Below are 15380 nucleotides of genomic sequence, written 5' to 3'. Positions count from 1 at the left end.
TTTTTATTTTTTTCTTATTTATAATGTCCCCAACAAAGAAAAAAATAAAACAGGAAAGACTTTTTTTTTTTCTCCCCACAAACAGCAACACAGGTAACTATAAGTAATGCCATAATAAACATGGAAGCTTACAAACATCAAACATGGAGCTGAGATCTGGCCATGGGAGCCAGACTGTCTCCTTTGCTGAGTTTGAATGAAAGCTGGAGCTAAGCTCACAACAATAACAGAGGATGACTTAATCCCAGATGTGAGCAGCGACTGTGATTGGTTCCCCTTCTTGTGAGGAGCATAGTGTGTAGCCAATTCATTTCAATAAAAGAAAACCAGCAACGGCAAACTATAAAGCTATGCTGAGCCAAAATTAATGAGCAACCACAAGCTTCTGAGAAATGTTGTGGAGTTTAAAGTCATAAGTTAAAAATAAAAACTCAAGTAAAGAAGAAGCCTCTGACTGAAGACACTCTGCTTGCCCAAGACAGGCTGATGAAGAGGATGGTCAGGGTTGTCTTTAATTTTCTTAATTTTATGAAGAATCCTTTTTTGCATCAACATCTCCAGAGGTTCCATCGTCATCAGTAAACCAGAACAGAACCAGCCTCCTTTGTCATGTTGTTGATGATTAGGTCCTTGATTCTGATGCTACTGCCCCATCAGATGTCGGCAGAAGAAATTACACTTATACAAGACCTGCAGCATTTTGCTGCAAATCTTGAAGGATCTTATCTTCCTCAAAAGTTCAGTCTGCTCTGTCCTTAAATGCTTCACTGTTGCATCTCCAGTCCAGTCTGTTGTCCAGATGAATCCGGAAGTATTTATATTCCTCAACCACCTCCACTTCTTCTTCCGTGATGGAAATAAGTTTGACCTTTGACCCTTTTCTCCTGAAATCTACAATCATCTCCTTTGTTTTGTTTACACTGAAGATGAGATGATTGTTTCCTCCATGACACAAAGCGGTCCACCAGATCTCTATACTCAGCTTCTTGTCCATCTCTGATTCACCTGACAACTGCAGTCATCGGAGTATTTCTGTAGATGACAGAAGTCAGACTTGTGCTGGAAAAAAAATTATGAGTTACAACATTTGGTTTTCCTATGGGATTAATAAAGTATTTTTGAATTTGAATTGAATTTGAAGTCTGAAGTGTAGAGAGTAAAAAGGAATGGTGAGAGTACAGTGCCCTGTGGTGCTCCAGGTTAGACACACAGACCTTCAGTCTCATAAATTGTGGTCTGTCTGTCAGTTAGTCATAGATCCAGGTGATTGTTGAGGCCTCCACTTGTGTCTTCTGGAGATTCTCACAGAACAGATCAGGCTGAATTGTATTAAGTCAAAGAACATGATCCTCACAGTGCTGCCTGCTTTGTCCAGACAACTGTGGGTTTGTTGAAGCAGGTGTATGATGGCATCATCAACTCCAACTACAAAGCGATAAGCAAACTGTAGGGGGTCCTGACATGTGCTTGTCTGCTTATTCAAGAGGCCAGTTATAGTTGTAATAACTGAAGCTATGAGTTTAAAAATAAATGCTATATATAGCATTTTTACAACAACACATTCAAGTAACAGTTACTTTACTGACACTTGAAAACACATAATACTGGCTTGAAAACACATAAAAGCATAATACTGCCCACATAATACCGCCCCTTTAATACAGTTAGTCCTCCTACCATGGTATATGTTCACTTAGACAGGCTTCTGATGTTATGTAATTACTTTTTGTAATTTAGGGTATTTTAATGTTTCATTTTTAGACTGAAGATGTAAGTTTTTGTGGGGAGGGTTGAGGTCAGTCATTTTTGGCTGACTGAAAGTTGGGACCACAGCAGCTAATGGTTATTTAAGAACTAGATTCCAAGACACAGAACTGCTGTAAACAGAGATATGCTGACAATAAGTGCTGCACATAATATATTAACTGAATTTCTATAGTAGCTTTCCAGGCTTGTTGACAGCTGTAAGCACAGCACCAAGCTGTAAGATGGCTGAGACCCAGTCTGCCTCCTGAAGCACAGCTGGCTTCTTCTCCTCAAACATTCTCATCCTCCCAAAAAGAGAAATGCAGCCCCTATTAAACCAGAGCCTGGTGAAATAATCACTTTGAGTGGCTCTGGAAAAAACTTGTGCTATGTGAGGATTATATACAATGACATTACCATATCACTGAGTAGTGCTGAGACAATCCCTCTAAATAGATCTAGTGGTTGGGAGCTATGAGATTTTATGGAGGGCGGCTGAGGGTGTTGGCAGCATCTTGTTCTGGTTGTTTTTCCTGTGACACATCCTTCCCTGGGCCGCACACTCGCTGAACATGCCCAAAGTTCTCCACACATGCCTGTAGCTGCACATGAGGGAAAAAAACCTGCACTGCAGACTTTTGTTGAGCTTTTAATGAGACTGGCGTTTTGCCGCATAATCACTAGAGTTGTTCCATACAGCAGCACATCACAGGCAAATTTCTCCCCTCTAAAATGATCCCAGAGACTGTACAGAGCCTTCCTACCCCCAAGGGTCTCAGTTCCCTTTAGGTTAGCTCCTAATAGTAGCCTCAGATGAAACCAGGCTGCTTTAGCAACTGTTTTCGTACAGAAATGGTCAGTGGCATGCCACACACGCTGATCATCTGAAGTAGGTAAGCAATTTTTCAGAACCCTTTTCTCCCTATTCAGATATAAACTTGGTTCAGACATGAAGTTTAGTAATTACAGAATTATTTCAGATTGACAAGTAATCTGTGACCTGCTCTGATCTGCAGGTGAAAATACTGAAAAAGGAAATTTTTTCCTTGTTCATTAAATGCATCAATACTAGGCCTGAGACTTCAGCGCGTTACTCTTGATAAACTAATTACATAGCTTTTACCATATTAAATTTTAGCTCGTTTAATTAAATTTTTTTCTGTACGCCCATAAATCTGATGCACAAGTTGCATCCACAAACAGTGATGGACTTCTCTTGACCTATACAGTTAATTTCTGCTTCTAAACCAAACTGACTGAACACTGGAAAAGACTACTGTTGTGTTCAAGTTGTGCTAAAAGGAGTTAGTCTATCAGTGAAGTTGTTCAAACCTAAAATAGCATCTCAATGCTAAACAGCAGCACAGACGTCCCAAATGTTAATGTCAGCACAGTCCACATTTCTAAACAAGTTCCATGAATGACCAGGGCTTTCTGAAACACTGGAAACATGAATAGATAGAATAACACTTTGCTCCAATCTGATGCTTGAAGAACAAATTAAAAACAATAATAAATATATTTTGTTGTATTTATGTGTACATAGGAATCAACCGGTAATGTGAAATTTAACAAACTTATATAAATTTAGTTAAAAAAATTGAAGAAATCTGGAAGGTCAGACTTTGTTAAAAAAAAAAAAAAGCTAGAGAAATATGTTTTATACATCCAGACTCAAAATTTTACATTTACCTAGATCTTTGAATAAGTGGTGCTGAAGTTATAATGCAATAAAATATATTTTTGTTAGACCTGCAATGGAGCTGGTTAGATAATCACTGGATGGACAAACACTCAGAACAATGACTGAGTCTAAGGAATCCAGTGAAGATCTCAGAACTGTTGATTGGGTGCTGCTGAAGAAAGGGTAATTTGCTTCCACAACAGACACCTTCAATTTTAACTGAAATCATTTGTTGTTCCCATGTACAAGCCAAGTTCTTTCTGGAGACTTTAAAAAAAATAAAAATTAGCAAAAAACAATGACAAAAATGTTTGAAGAAGTTGTTGCCAGGCTTGAATACCTCAGTACAGCGAGTAGGGTGAGTAGGGTGAGTAGGGTGAGTAGGGTGGCGGTAGCATCACTCTGTGGGTTGCACAAAGTGGATAGACTAAAGAAAACTGAGAACTACTTCCAGATGTTTCATCTTCACCTCAAATCATCTGCTGAATGGTTGAAGCGTGGACAGACAGTGGTGGCTAATGTAAAGCTTCTGGAATGGTCTACTAAAACCCTGAAATCAGGGTTGAGCTATTACAAATTACAAATTTGAGGTTGGTAGTAGGAAACTGTCTTAGTAAAAAAATGCAAATTCTGCCACAAAATGTGTTTAAATAAATATCTGATAGGAATTATGCCAGAAGCTTGTTTAAGATATAACATTTACACACATTAGCAAGGTGTATGTATATATTTGAGTCTGTAGTGTATCATTTTGATCCTTATATTGTATGTTTGATTGGTAAAAGGCCAAAATGAATAACCATCATGCTGATGAGTACACTTCTGACACTGGATGTATCAGTAACTTAGACCACAATACAATATTACAACAGTTGAATATTTCTAAACATTTATTTTAGCTTGAATATGAACATTTGTCTTCCATCTTATCAGCTTCTGGTTTGCTCTGTCGAATTAAAATTAAGCATCAGAGATTCTTTCACTAAAAGTTTTATATTTTCTTGTGTTGTCTGGTTCTCATCTAGCCCTGGCCGGACCTGTGGAACATTCGACAATGAAATTGTCATGATGAATCATGTCTACAAAGAGCGCTTTCCCAAGGTGAAGTCATCGTTTTACCTCCAGCCCTGGTTTTCTGCTGACTTTCTGTTGAAGCTCATCTTTCAGATCTCTTGGAGACGTTTAGAATTGTCAATGTATTCTTCATTCATGTTTGGTGTTTTGTTAAAACATGTACATATTTTAAACCATGTCTACCATTTTGGTTTCCCAGGCAACAGCTCAGATGGAGGGTCGGCTGCTGGACATCATTTCGGAGTATTCTCCGGACACCGCTCTGCCCCTGGCTGACGGTGTGCTGGGATTCATTCAGCACCAGCTGGTGGAGCTGGCCCGGGACTGTCTGGATAAGTCCCAGGACGGCCTGGTCACATCCAGGTACTTTGTGGAGCTGCAGGAGAAGCTGGAGAAGCTGCTGCATGAGGTGGGTCTTCCTCCCAGAAACTTGCACACTGAAATGTGTTTAAGACTATGAATGCACGGATTTAAAAAATCTGGGCTGATGTTGATATCCATTATTAATATTGCTGTTATGGCCGATAACCAATATCTATTGCCATTATATATTTCTCACTTCCCTTTTGATGCTTTGAAAAAAAATTGACTTCAGCAATGCTTCTCTGCTTTAGCTAAACTCCCCACAATCCTGTGCTGCACCACCATCAGTCACATGACCAAACAAACACTACATGACCAACATCCTCCATTCCAATTCCAGAAACTAATATATATCTGCCTACTTTTAGTTATCGGACAGATATGTTAAAAAATTATGGACATCAGCCAACATTGATGTTGGTGCTTATATATTTTACATTCCTATTTCAGATGATATCTGGTGCTAGACCTTTGGTAGCTTAGGTCTTCCTCTGTGACACTGATACTCTACTGCAGTGGTCCCCAACCACCGGTCCGCGGACCAATTGGTACCGGGCCGCGCAACAAATAATGAACTACTTCCAGATCTTTTATTTTGAAAATCCTAAACCGGATTTTACCGGTTACGTCTTGTGCGTCAAAATTGAGCCAACTTGCAGCAGAATGAGTAACAAAACAACATAGGAGTACTGCGTGCCCAGCAAAATTGCGAAGGGCTGACCGGTCTGCGCGACTAAAAAGGTTGGGGACCACTGCTCTACTGGACTACAGCTACACAGCAAATTAAACTGGGAAGGTCTCTGTAATTTGTTCTTGTTGATTTTGGTTCTTGTCCATCTGTCACAGAGTTATCACAGATTTGCCCTCAAAGTGTTTGGTTATGTAAGGGACTGTTGCTTCATTTTTTCAGTAATAATTTAAAGAAGAACATGTTGTCTTTGGTGAAACAGGTTTTATCCTTTGCTGGTGACATTTTCTTTCCACTCCACCGAATGTCTCAGCTAGGTAGGGCATGTTTGATCATTATGTTCGTTTTTGCAGTCAGGTTTTTGCATTAAAAAGTGAAAAGGTGCAAATGATGAAAGATGAGTGACCTGAAAGAAGAATGATTGGTTTCCATTCATTTCAGAACACTAATAAAGAGAACTTCCAAAAAATCATAGGACAAGAATGATCAATCAAGAGAAAAACATTCAGACCTTTGAGTCTAAGAGTAGATGTCTTAAAAACATCACCACAATGTTGGGTCATTCAGTGCTTGGACGCTACAAAACTCTCAACAACTTTGACTCCATACATGTATCATATTTAACATCAAAGATCATGATGACATTATTAGAAAAAGATTAAACAAATGTGGTGATGGAAAGGTTGCCAAGAGAAATAGTTTTGGTTTTTTTTCTCCGAAGAGTTTTTTGCGGCGCTAGTGGCTCGTATTTTTTCGACAGTAGGCTGACAGGAAGGAGGGTGAGGAGAGGGGGGGATGACATGCGGCAAAGGTCGTCGGGACCGGGAGTCGAACCCGCGACGTCCGAGTCGAGGACTAAGGCCTCCAAATGTGGGGCGTGCTAACCCCCTGCGCCACCACAACATGCCCGAAATAGTTCTTTTTGAAAAACAACCTGGCTGTTCGGCTTTAGTTTGCAAAGCTAAAATACGTATGAATTCGTGTTTGAAGGAAATGCAAGATCACAGTGGAAATTGATAATGCATGGCTCTATAGCTGGAAAAAAACCAATACCACACACCAACTGACAAACTTGGTGGTAAAGAGTTGATGATTTGGGCTTGTTTTACCACCACAATCCATCAATCCTTCTGAAGCTAATCCCAGTAGCACTACGGAGCTAAAACTGTCTCATAATTCACAAATGCACAGACCAAGATTCTTTTTGTGTATCATTTGTTTGTGTCTCTGTTGTGTTCGTAGTCTGAATGGTTTAAAGAGCTGCTTTCAGTGCCGTTCCATCTTAGCCTTAACAGACATAAACATGCAGGAAAAAATAAATCGATTTTCAATCAGTGTTTTGCACCAAACAGTTAATAATAATAAACAAGTTTTCACTGAGGCTCTGTAAGAGCCATATGAATGAAATAAGTAATTATTGATATGACAGGAGCAGGCGACTTTGACACTTAGGTGTGTCGACGTGGGAGTGACGTCACCAGGTATGAATGGGAAGGATACTGGCTTTGTGTGTATTAGGAAGCAGTGAGCGGGGCGGTCAGTCCTTGCAAAGTTTGGAGCATGATCATCACAATGGAATAAATCGATAATTGTGACAGAACAAAGAAGAGGTTTGGAGTTGATTGATACACGGACAGATGAGATAACCCCGAGTTAATCCAGTGCGGCCCTTTACCATCATTAGTTTGTCGTGTTTTTAATAATAAAAACCTGTTAATAGTAAAAACTGTTTGGTGCAAAACACTGATTTAAAATTGATTTTTTGCTGCATGTTTATGTCTGTTAAGGCTAAGATGGAGCGGCACTGAAAGCAGCTCTTTAAACCATTCAGACTACGAACACAACAGAGACACAATCAAAACTGTCAGATGACTTATTACCCGCGATAATAACTCAGAAATAGTCCAAATTATAATGTATTTTTATTTCTTTCCTACTTACGGAAAGTTTCTGTTTATATCGTAGGTTTGTGGTGCCTTTCTATCCTAAAGAAAGATATAAAACTTCAGATATTTCACAAAAAGATACTAACATTCATGGAAAAACCTCACATAACCTTATATTAAAGCATAAAGTACGGCGCCCACCAAAAGAAAGGCTTGCAGTATTCAATTATGCTGCATAACTGACCAGTACAGTATTGCGAGGGAACGCAAAAGTTTTGCGAGGTAACGCAAAAGTATTGCGAGGGAACGCAAAAGAAAAAAAATTCCCCATGTCCCCTAGAGGGCTCCGTACTTCTGCATTCTAAAATTTTTTTTTTTTTTTTTGCATGCTAATAGCTAATGTCTTTCTATATAGTTGAATTTATTCAAGATAAATGGCCTTTGTATATTATGAATTCTTATAAACCCCTAAATCCTTAATTGATGAATTATCATAGCAGTGTAATAAATCACTTAAGTCTTGCTTTTCAGAAACACCAAAGTGATGTTTTTATTTTATTTATCCTACAAGGTTGAACATCCGATCTGCCAAAATATGCTACATCCCATGCTCTCCGTAATTCGTCTCCCCTGGAAATATAATATAAAAAGCTTTGATTGGTAGCTCAGGGGTGGGTACGTCCCTGAATATAGTAAAAAAATAAAAAATAAAAATCAACTAACAGCAAGTGATTAAAAGTAAATATTTATTTATTTGTATCCCTTAGGAATCAGTGACCATGTCCATTTTAACACTAGGAGGGCCAGGTTTTCAAGACCTGCCAGGTTTTCAAGACCCGGTCTTGAAAACCTGACGACTCTGATGGCTCAAATTAGCCTCCATTCATCCATTCTTCTATTCTTCTATTGTTCTATTGTACATGTGGTCGTTGACCGTCAGGCCAGAAGGTAGGGATGTGAATAGTCCATGTTGGGGGTGGGTATCTATGATACCTAACACTAGTCGGTTTAGTTTTGAAGCGATGTTTTTGGAGAGATGTGACTTTTTGCAGCTGATCCATGATGTTGTGCTGCATTATCCAGGTCATTTTGCCAAATGTACATAGAGTTTGCAAAACATACAATCTGTTTCAAAAAGTATGCAAAGGTTTTTCTAAAAGAAATGAGTAATGTTTCTCTTTGAAATAAAGCTAAGAGGGTATAAAATGACAGTTTAGAAATAAACTAACCAAATTAATTGTGTTGATCCACCTCAAAAAAATCATGCAAAAAGTGTAAGCAAAAGAGATCTGGGAGACTTTGCACATGCAAATTTGCATGCAGCCTTTTGTGCTGTGGAGGATAAATAGGTGACTGCTTCACCTATTTAGTTCACAAGAACTAATGGCATTTATTTCAGTCATAATCTTGCGGGGGGTGACCAAGGTTCCATCACTATGTGACAGCTGGTCAGCAAACCTGGCAAACATGATTGACATGGCAGCACTGAATGCACATGTGCTTTATCAGGCATGCATTGGGGTGCAGGAGAGACGGGTGGACTTCTATTTTACTGTCAGTCCTGCACTTTATATTTTATATTTAGATTTATATTCATATTTTATACTGTATTTTATTTTACTCACAACATTGGAACCTCAAACATTGTCCTGAGCCGTATGCAACGAAATTTCGTTCTGTATACACCCTGTGCATGCAAAATGACAACAAAGTCAGTCTAAGTCGAAGTCGAAGTCTAAGGAACAATTGTGCAACTGTGAGATGCGTTGAGGCCATTACCAGGGTACTTATAAGGTAATGGCCTTATTTACAGAACAAAAGCACCTGCTAGATAAAATCCTTCAGGTCATTTGGCCTGTCTCTAGACTGAATAGGTAGAAACACCAAATGGACTACCTTCGGCCCTCCTAGTGTTCCCAGAGCTTTTGGAATTTTGAACTTGAGGTCTTCGTACATGTAGTTTGTTTTGAACATTTTAATAAAAGACAGATGTGCTGCTTTAAATATAATTTCTGTATTTTAATTGCTTTAAACAAATGGCTACATCAACCAGGGCAATCAGGAATCAATACACACTATGAAAAAGTGCTTGTTTTTACAACTGTATCAGCTTTTATGCTTTTCAATGTAACAATTGTACATTTTTACTAAACCTTTCTAATTTAGCACAGCGCTAATAATAATAATAGTACACTGTGCAGACATCTTATTAGACTGGGATCACAAAGCTGGTGTGCACACTCTGTAATATTTAGAAGAAAGTACTGAAAAACGGTTGTGGTAATACTTTAAAATTCAAAAATACTTTATCAATCACAAAGGGAAATTAAATGATGTTGTAACTCATTCAGATTCTTCAAAGAGTTATTGAAGATGGTGATGGCTGTTGGCAGGATGCTCAAGGTTGTCCATAGCTTTCTTGATTTTATGAAGAATCCTTCTTCGCACCATTCTCTCCAGAGGTTCCACAGTCGTCCCAGAACAGAACCAGCCGTCTTTATCAGGCCACAGCTCTATCCAATCTATACCAATGACTTTGAGTAGGACAGAGATGAGCATGTTGATGAGCATGTTGGAGCTGATGATGTCACAAAAGCAAACTACCAGCTAGATTAGTGGTCCTCAAATCCAGGTCTGGAGGGCCGGTGTCCTGCAGCTTTTAGATGCGTCTTTTTTTCAACACACCTGAGTCAAATAATGAGGATGTTACTCTGGAGAACCCGACTTCACTGAGGAAGTGATTAAGCTATTAGAGTCAGGTGTGTTGAACCAGGGACACATTTACAAGTCATGGGGTGTTGGCCCCTGAGGTCTGGAGTTGAGGAGCCCAGTGCTAGATGAGAAAAAAAAAAAAAGGCAGTCATTGTCCACAAAAAAGAAAAAAATCTCAGTAGACGGAAATCTCAGTAATGACTGAGAATCAATGAGCTTCAGAATTAATTAATTTTTAAGTGACTTTATTTCAGAAGAGGCACTGACTAGAAGTTGATGACCCTACACAAATCCAAACCAGAACTTAAAAAACTCAAATTAAAGCAGTTCCTGTGCAGTTTTTTTTATCTTGGTCACACAGGAACTGCTCTAATTCCAAAACTACAACACCTAGAAGAAGAGTCTGGTGTTGTAGTTTCGGACACCTAGAAGAAGAGTCTAGGTGTTGTAGTTTTGGAATTAGAGCAGTTCTTGTGTGACCAAGATAAAAAAAAGTGGTGAAATCAACCTTTATTGAAGTTTCACAAATCAGAAAAAGGTTTCACAAATCACAAACATGGTTTTAAATATTCTGCTATATGAGCAGAATCATTCAGTGCAGGTTTGAAGAGTCTAAGCATTGTAGTTTTGGAATTAGAGCAGTTCTTGTGTGACCAAGATTTTAAAAAAGTGGTGAAATCAACCTTTATTGAAGTTTCACTAATCAGAAAAAGGTTTCACAAATTCCAAACATGGTTCTAAATATTCTGCTATTAGAGCAGAATAATTTAATCTAGGTTTGAAGAGTCTAGGTGTTGTAGTTTTGGAATTAGAGCAGATCTCGTGTGACCGAGACAAAAAAAGGTGGTGAAATCAACCTTTACTGAAGTTTCACAAATCATTCACCAATCCCAAGCATGGTTCTAAATATTCTGCTATTAGAGCAGAATAATTTAGTCTAGGTTTGAAGAGTCTACAGTATGTGTTGTAGTTTTGGAATTAGAGCAGTTCTTGTGTGACCAAGATTTTAAAAAAGTGGTGAAATCAACCTTTATTGAAGTTTCACTAATCAGAAAAAGGTTTCACAAACCCCAAACATGGTTTTAAATATTATGCTCCAAGAGCATATTAATCTAGTCCAGGTTTGAAGAGTCTAGGTGTTGTAGTTTTTAAACTAGAGTCGATTAAAGATGCGGAAGGTAGTGAAAAATTAGGTGGAATCGCAATTTAAACTTTTCCCGAATCGGAAGCTAGAATTGGAAACCAACTTCAGCTTCGTATTTTTTCAGTGTGAGCTGGCTGGTTATCAAATCCTCAATCTCACCGCAGAGCAGAGACTACACATCACCAGCTCCCCCTAAGAAAAAATTAAAGAAATGCGTAATGTGTATTTTGAAGATGGGTACATATTTTGACATATTCAGCTTTGTATGATGAATTTAGAAAAAATCATTTCATGTTTCTCAAAAGGATGACTTAAGTGAATTATTACATTGCTATAATTTATTTAAGGGTCAGGACTTTTTAACAATTCATAATATAGAAAGGCTATTATTATGGTGTGGAGAACAGCTTCCGTGCCGATAATTACACAAAAGCCGGAGCTGCTACCTCGGTTTGGGGCAACAAACCCAAGCTGTTAAACAGTTGCTTTAATCACAAGAAATTCAACTATGTAGAAAGACACTAGCCTGACACTATTAGTATTCAGAAGCGCTAGCATAGCTCGGTAGCACAACTTACTCACTTAGACCCCTAGCTTGTGATGATAGTTGCACAATTAAATCGCTTAACATTAATAAAGATAACGTGGGGATAAATAGCTAAATACATTAGATAGATAATTCACTTACCGCTTATCTCTCTCTTCCAGAAGCCAGACTGATGTCTAAAGTGTTGGTGCTGCGGCACTGCTGGAATAGGTTAATGTGATTGGGTGAAACATAGGTTACCCCAACGAGGGGCTTCATTCGTATGATTGGGTGAAACAAGGAAGCTATCTGATTGGCTGCTGATCATCCAATCAGATAGACCATTTAAAAAAAAAAAGACATTTGTGGATTGAGACACTGGGATCACAAAGCTGGTGGTGGAGTCCCAAAATTCACACAAATACAGCGTAACTCGCAGGCCAGAAACGGCTTGTAAATCGAGATATATTTGTTATTTGTGTTTGCATCAAAAATACAAGTGTGGATCTTGTTATGTGCATTTGTGGATTTCGTTCTGTGCATTTCTGAATCTCGTCCTGTGCATTTGTGGATCTCGTCTTGTGCATTTGTGAGTCTTTTGCATTTGTGAGTCTTGGTCTGTGCGTTTGTGAATTATGAGACAGTTTTAGCTCCATATAGCAGCAACAGAATGGCTGAATAAGACAACAGCATCACACTGTAGATGAGATGGCATATTAAAATGATATGATATTGCCGTGTGTGGGCTGCTCATTCACTGCCTCCTTGGTCTCAGCTATGATACAGCTTCTCCCTGTCAGTCTGTTGTATGTGCTAAGGCTAGTTAGCATGGCCACCGATTACGATGGATAAACGGTTTTCCAAACAACAATGAGTTGTTTCTCCACCATTAGCACATGTAGCAGCACATTCATGAGATTGACTGTCAACACTAAGACCCTCCTCCTGACTCTGATTGGTTGTTTTTGACCAGGATTGGTGCATTTTTTAAGACAGTAATAGCAGCTCAGGGAGGAGGAGAAGGAGCTCCTTTTTTCAGAATATCTGTCTCATGTTACTCTGTCAGGACATGGTGACTGTCAGACAGTTTTAACAAATATGTAAGAAATATATTTTTTGTAAAAGTTACATAATGCAGCTTTAATTTCTGAGTTAAATTATCACAGTATATTGGCTAATTTAAGCTGCCCCTGCTGAGGATTTCTTTCCTGTTTGAGACGTGCAGAAAGCCAGATTTATTTTATTAGAAAAACAAAAATTGAAAGAGGATGTACATATTTTCAATTATAATTGACGTGTTACTGATTAATAACTTAATGATTTTCTTTCTCTACTTCTGCTGTTTCCCGTCTCTCATTTAAGATGTGAAGACAGTGTGTGTAGTAGTCTAAGCCAGACTGAACTGCCTGTCCTCAGATCAACCGATCCGTCCCACCGCCTGTATCATTTGGATTAAGTCCCAGTAATAATTCATCATCCTTTGTCCTGTGCTTGTCAGGCTTATGAGCGTTCAGAGAGCGAGGAGGTGACCATTATTATCAAGTTGGTGAAGAAGATTCTCATCGTCATCTCCAGACCTGCCAGGCTGCTGGAGTGTTTGGTAAGAACCACCGGCAGACTGACTAATAATCATATACGCCTGACTAAATGTTGTTTACGGTCTTGAAACCCTAAAGATAATATTTCTTGCCTCATCAGCATGTTATGTCAGTGAGTCTTGTTTACTGATGACATGCTGTTAGTGTAGTAATGAGCAGTTGAAGGCTTTGTGTTTTACACAGCGTGGTGTCAACATATACCTGATTCTACAGCTGCAGCCGGCCCTAGAGTTGGCCCGCATGGTTCCTACACATAAAATATTATTTTAATATTTCCTAGGTCTTGATCGCCATAGATAAAGACAATTGCTAGAAAAAATATAATAAGAAAAATAATTTTTCCATCTCCTTCCTATTGTCCTTCAACGCTTCTTGGTTTTTGTACTTTCCGTACTTCAAGCTTACCCACCGTAGAAATATCTGCCATATCTAATCTAATATTCTATCTGCCCTATTTTGAAGAAAGTATGGCTGCTGAACTCGTTTGTTTGGCACAGTCCATTCCTTCTAGATAATTTTTAGTGTTATCTGTTACCAAAGCAAGTTTGCTTTTGTTATTGCTGTATAAATATTATCGGGGGTGTGTTATCTTCCAAATCTGGTTTTCTTCTTTGCAATAAAATCTAAACATTTTCCAATACAGCATTTTCCTGCCACACACGCCTGCACTGTGCAACACATGCTTTTTCCTTCAGGTCACCATTGCTGCAGTCTGTTAATGTAATTTTGATGATAACAGTGCTGCTTTCTTCCTGAGAGCGTTGTCTGTTAAAGTACAGCTCAGATCACTGAGGTGGAGAAATGCTTTGCTTCTTGTTCCTCCTAACTCCTTGTGTGTTTTTGTTTTTTTTATTGCAGATTGCAATAAAAGAGTTAAATAAAGCCACTAATGTTGCATACACCGTATCTGAATGTTGGGGGTTTTTTTATCTGCAGGAGTTTGATCCAGAGGAGTTCTATCAGCGCTTGGAGGCTGCAGAGGGCCAAGCCAAAGTAGGCCAGGGCATTAAGACTGATATTCCCCGATACATCATCAGGCAGCTTGGCCTCACTAGAGATCCACTGGAAGGTGCTGCCGAAATCCCTACTAATTATGTGTGCCTAATGTATGACACATGATGGTTTCCACTCATATTTTAAAGTGAAATGTTAATGTTATTAATGTGATTGTCTGTTATTCTTAGTTCTTAGAGACGAGAAAAGTACGTATTTGTTTTGTCTGGAAGAAAAAAAATGAAAATTACTTTTCAGAACTTATTCTTTATTCAGTTTTCTAATAAAGAAAATCAGAATTTCTGAGAAAACAAATCTGTGTATTTTCATTGATTTAGATTGAAATATTCTCAAATTTTTAATGCAGCAGTGCAGCTTAGGTCTCTACAACTCATTGATTTTATTTTCATGAGAAGCCAGAAATATGCACCGTTGCCATGGCGTTCAGACCCTTTTAAGATCATGGTTTTAAACAATTTCTGTTTTATATGGCAAACAAAACAATGTTTCATCAAAACCAAGTCTACAAACTGGACTTTAAAAATGTTTAAGTGAAGAATGACCCTGTCCCGATTTGGCAAATAAAGTGGTATAGCTCTAGAAATAGAGCTGACTGAATCTATTCCACATGCCAAAAAATAGCCCTTTGCCACTCTGCTGGCATGGAAACCAGCATTGGTTCACCAAAAGTGATCTAATGACTTTTGGAACATACAGATAATACCCGGCCAGGTAATTGTTTTGTCCTAAACTGTGTGGAATTTTTGAAAACCTGCTGGAAAAATTTTTAAACATGTGATTAGGCCTGTCGCGATAAACGATAAATCATTTAATCTTATGATAAATTAAAACTATCAACCTCATTTTAATTCTCGGCATTATCGTCTCTTCCGGCCTTTTTCTCTTTCTGTTGATGACACTGAATGAAAAAAGGCTCAACTCCAGCGCTCTCCACTGACATCTCCC

At 38.5% G+C, this 15380-nt stretch overlaps 1 protein-coding gene across 6 annotated transcripts in view; it reads left to right on the top strand.

The window, feature by feature from the left end:
- Nucleotides 1–15380, top strand: part of mast3a (microtubule associated serine/threonine kinase 3a) — a 51320-nt gene that overhangs the window by 19259 nt on the left and 16681 nt on the right. For all 6 annotated transcript variants that reach the window (XM_032564764.1, XM_032564765.1, XM_032564762.1 and 3 more), the window contains 4 exons: nucleotides 4456–4531; nucleotides 4704–4913; nucleotides 13322–13423; nucleotides 14358–14490. In XM_032564764.1, coding sequence (XP_032420655.1) covers nucleotides 4456–4531; nucleotides 4704–4913; nucleotides 13322–13423; nucleotides 14358–14490 — 521 coding nt within the window. The remainder of the gene's footprint in view (nucleotides 1–4455; nucleotides 4532–4703; nucleotides 4914–13321; nucleotides 13424–14357; nucleotides 14491–15380) is intronic.

Source organism: Xiphophorus hellerii, chromosome 6 (genome assembly GCF_003331165.1).
Source record: "Xiphophorus hellerii strain 12219 chromosome 6, Xiphophorus_hellerii-4.1, whole genome shotgun sequence".
Taxonomy (NCBI): Eukaryota; Metazoa; Chordata; class Actinopteri; order Cyprinodontiformes; family Poeciliidae; genus Xiphophorus; species Xiphophorus hellerii.
Note: the sequence above shows the minus strand (reverse complement) of the source record. Positions and strands in the feature narration are given on the sequence as shown.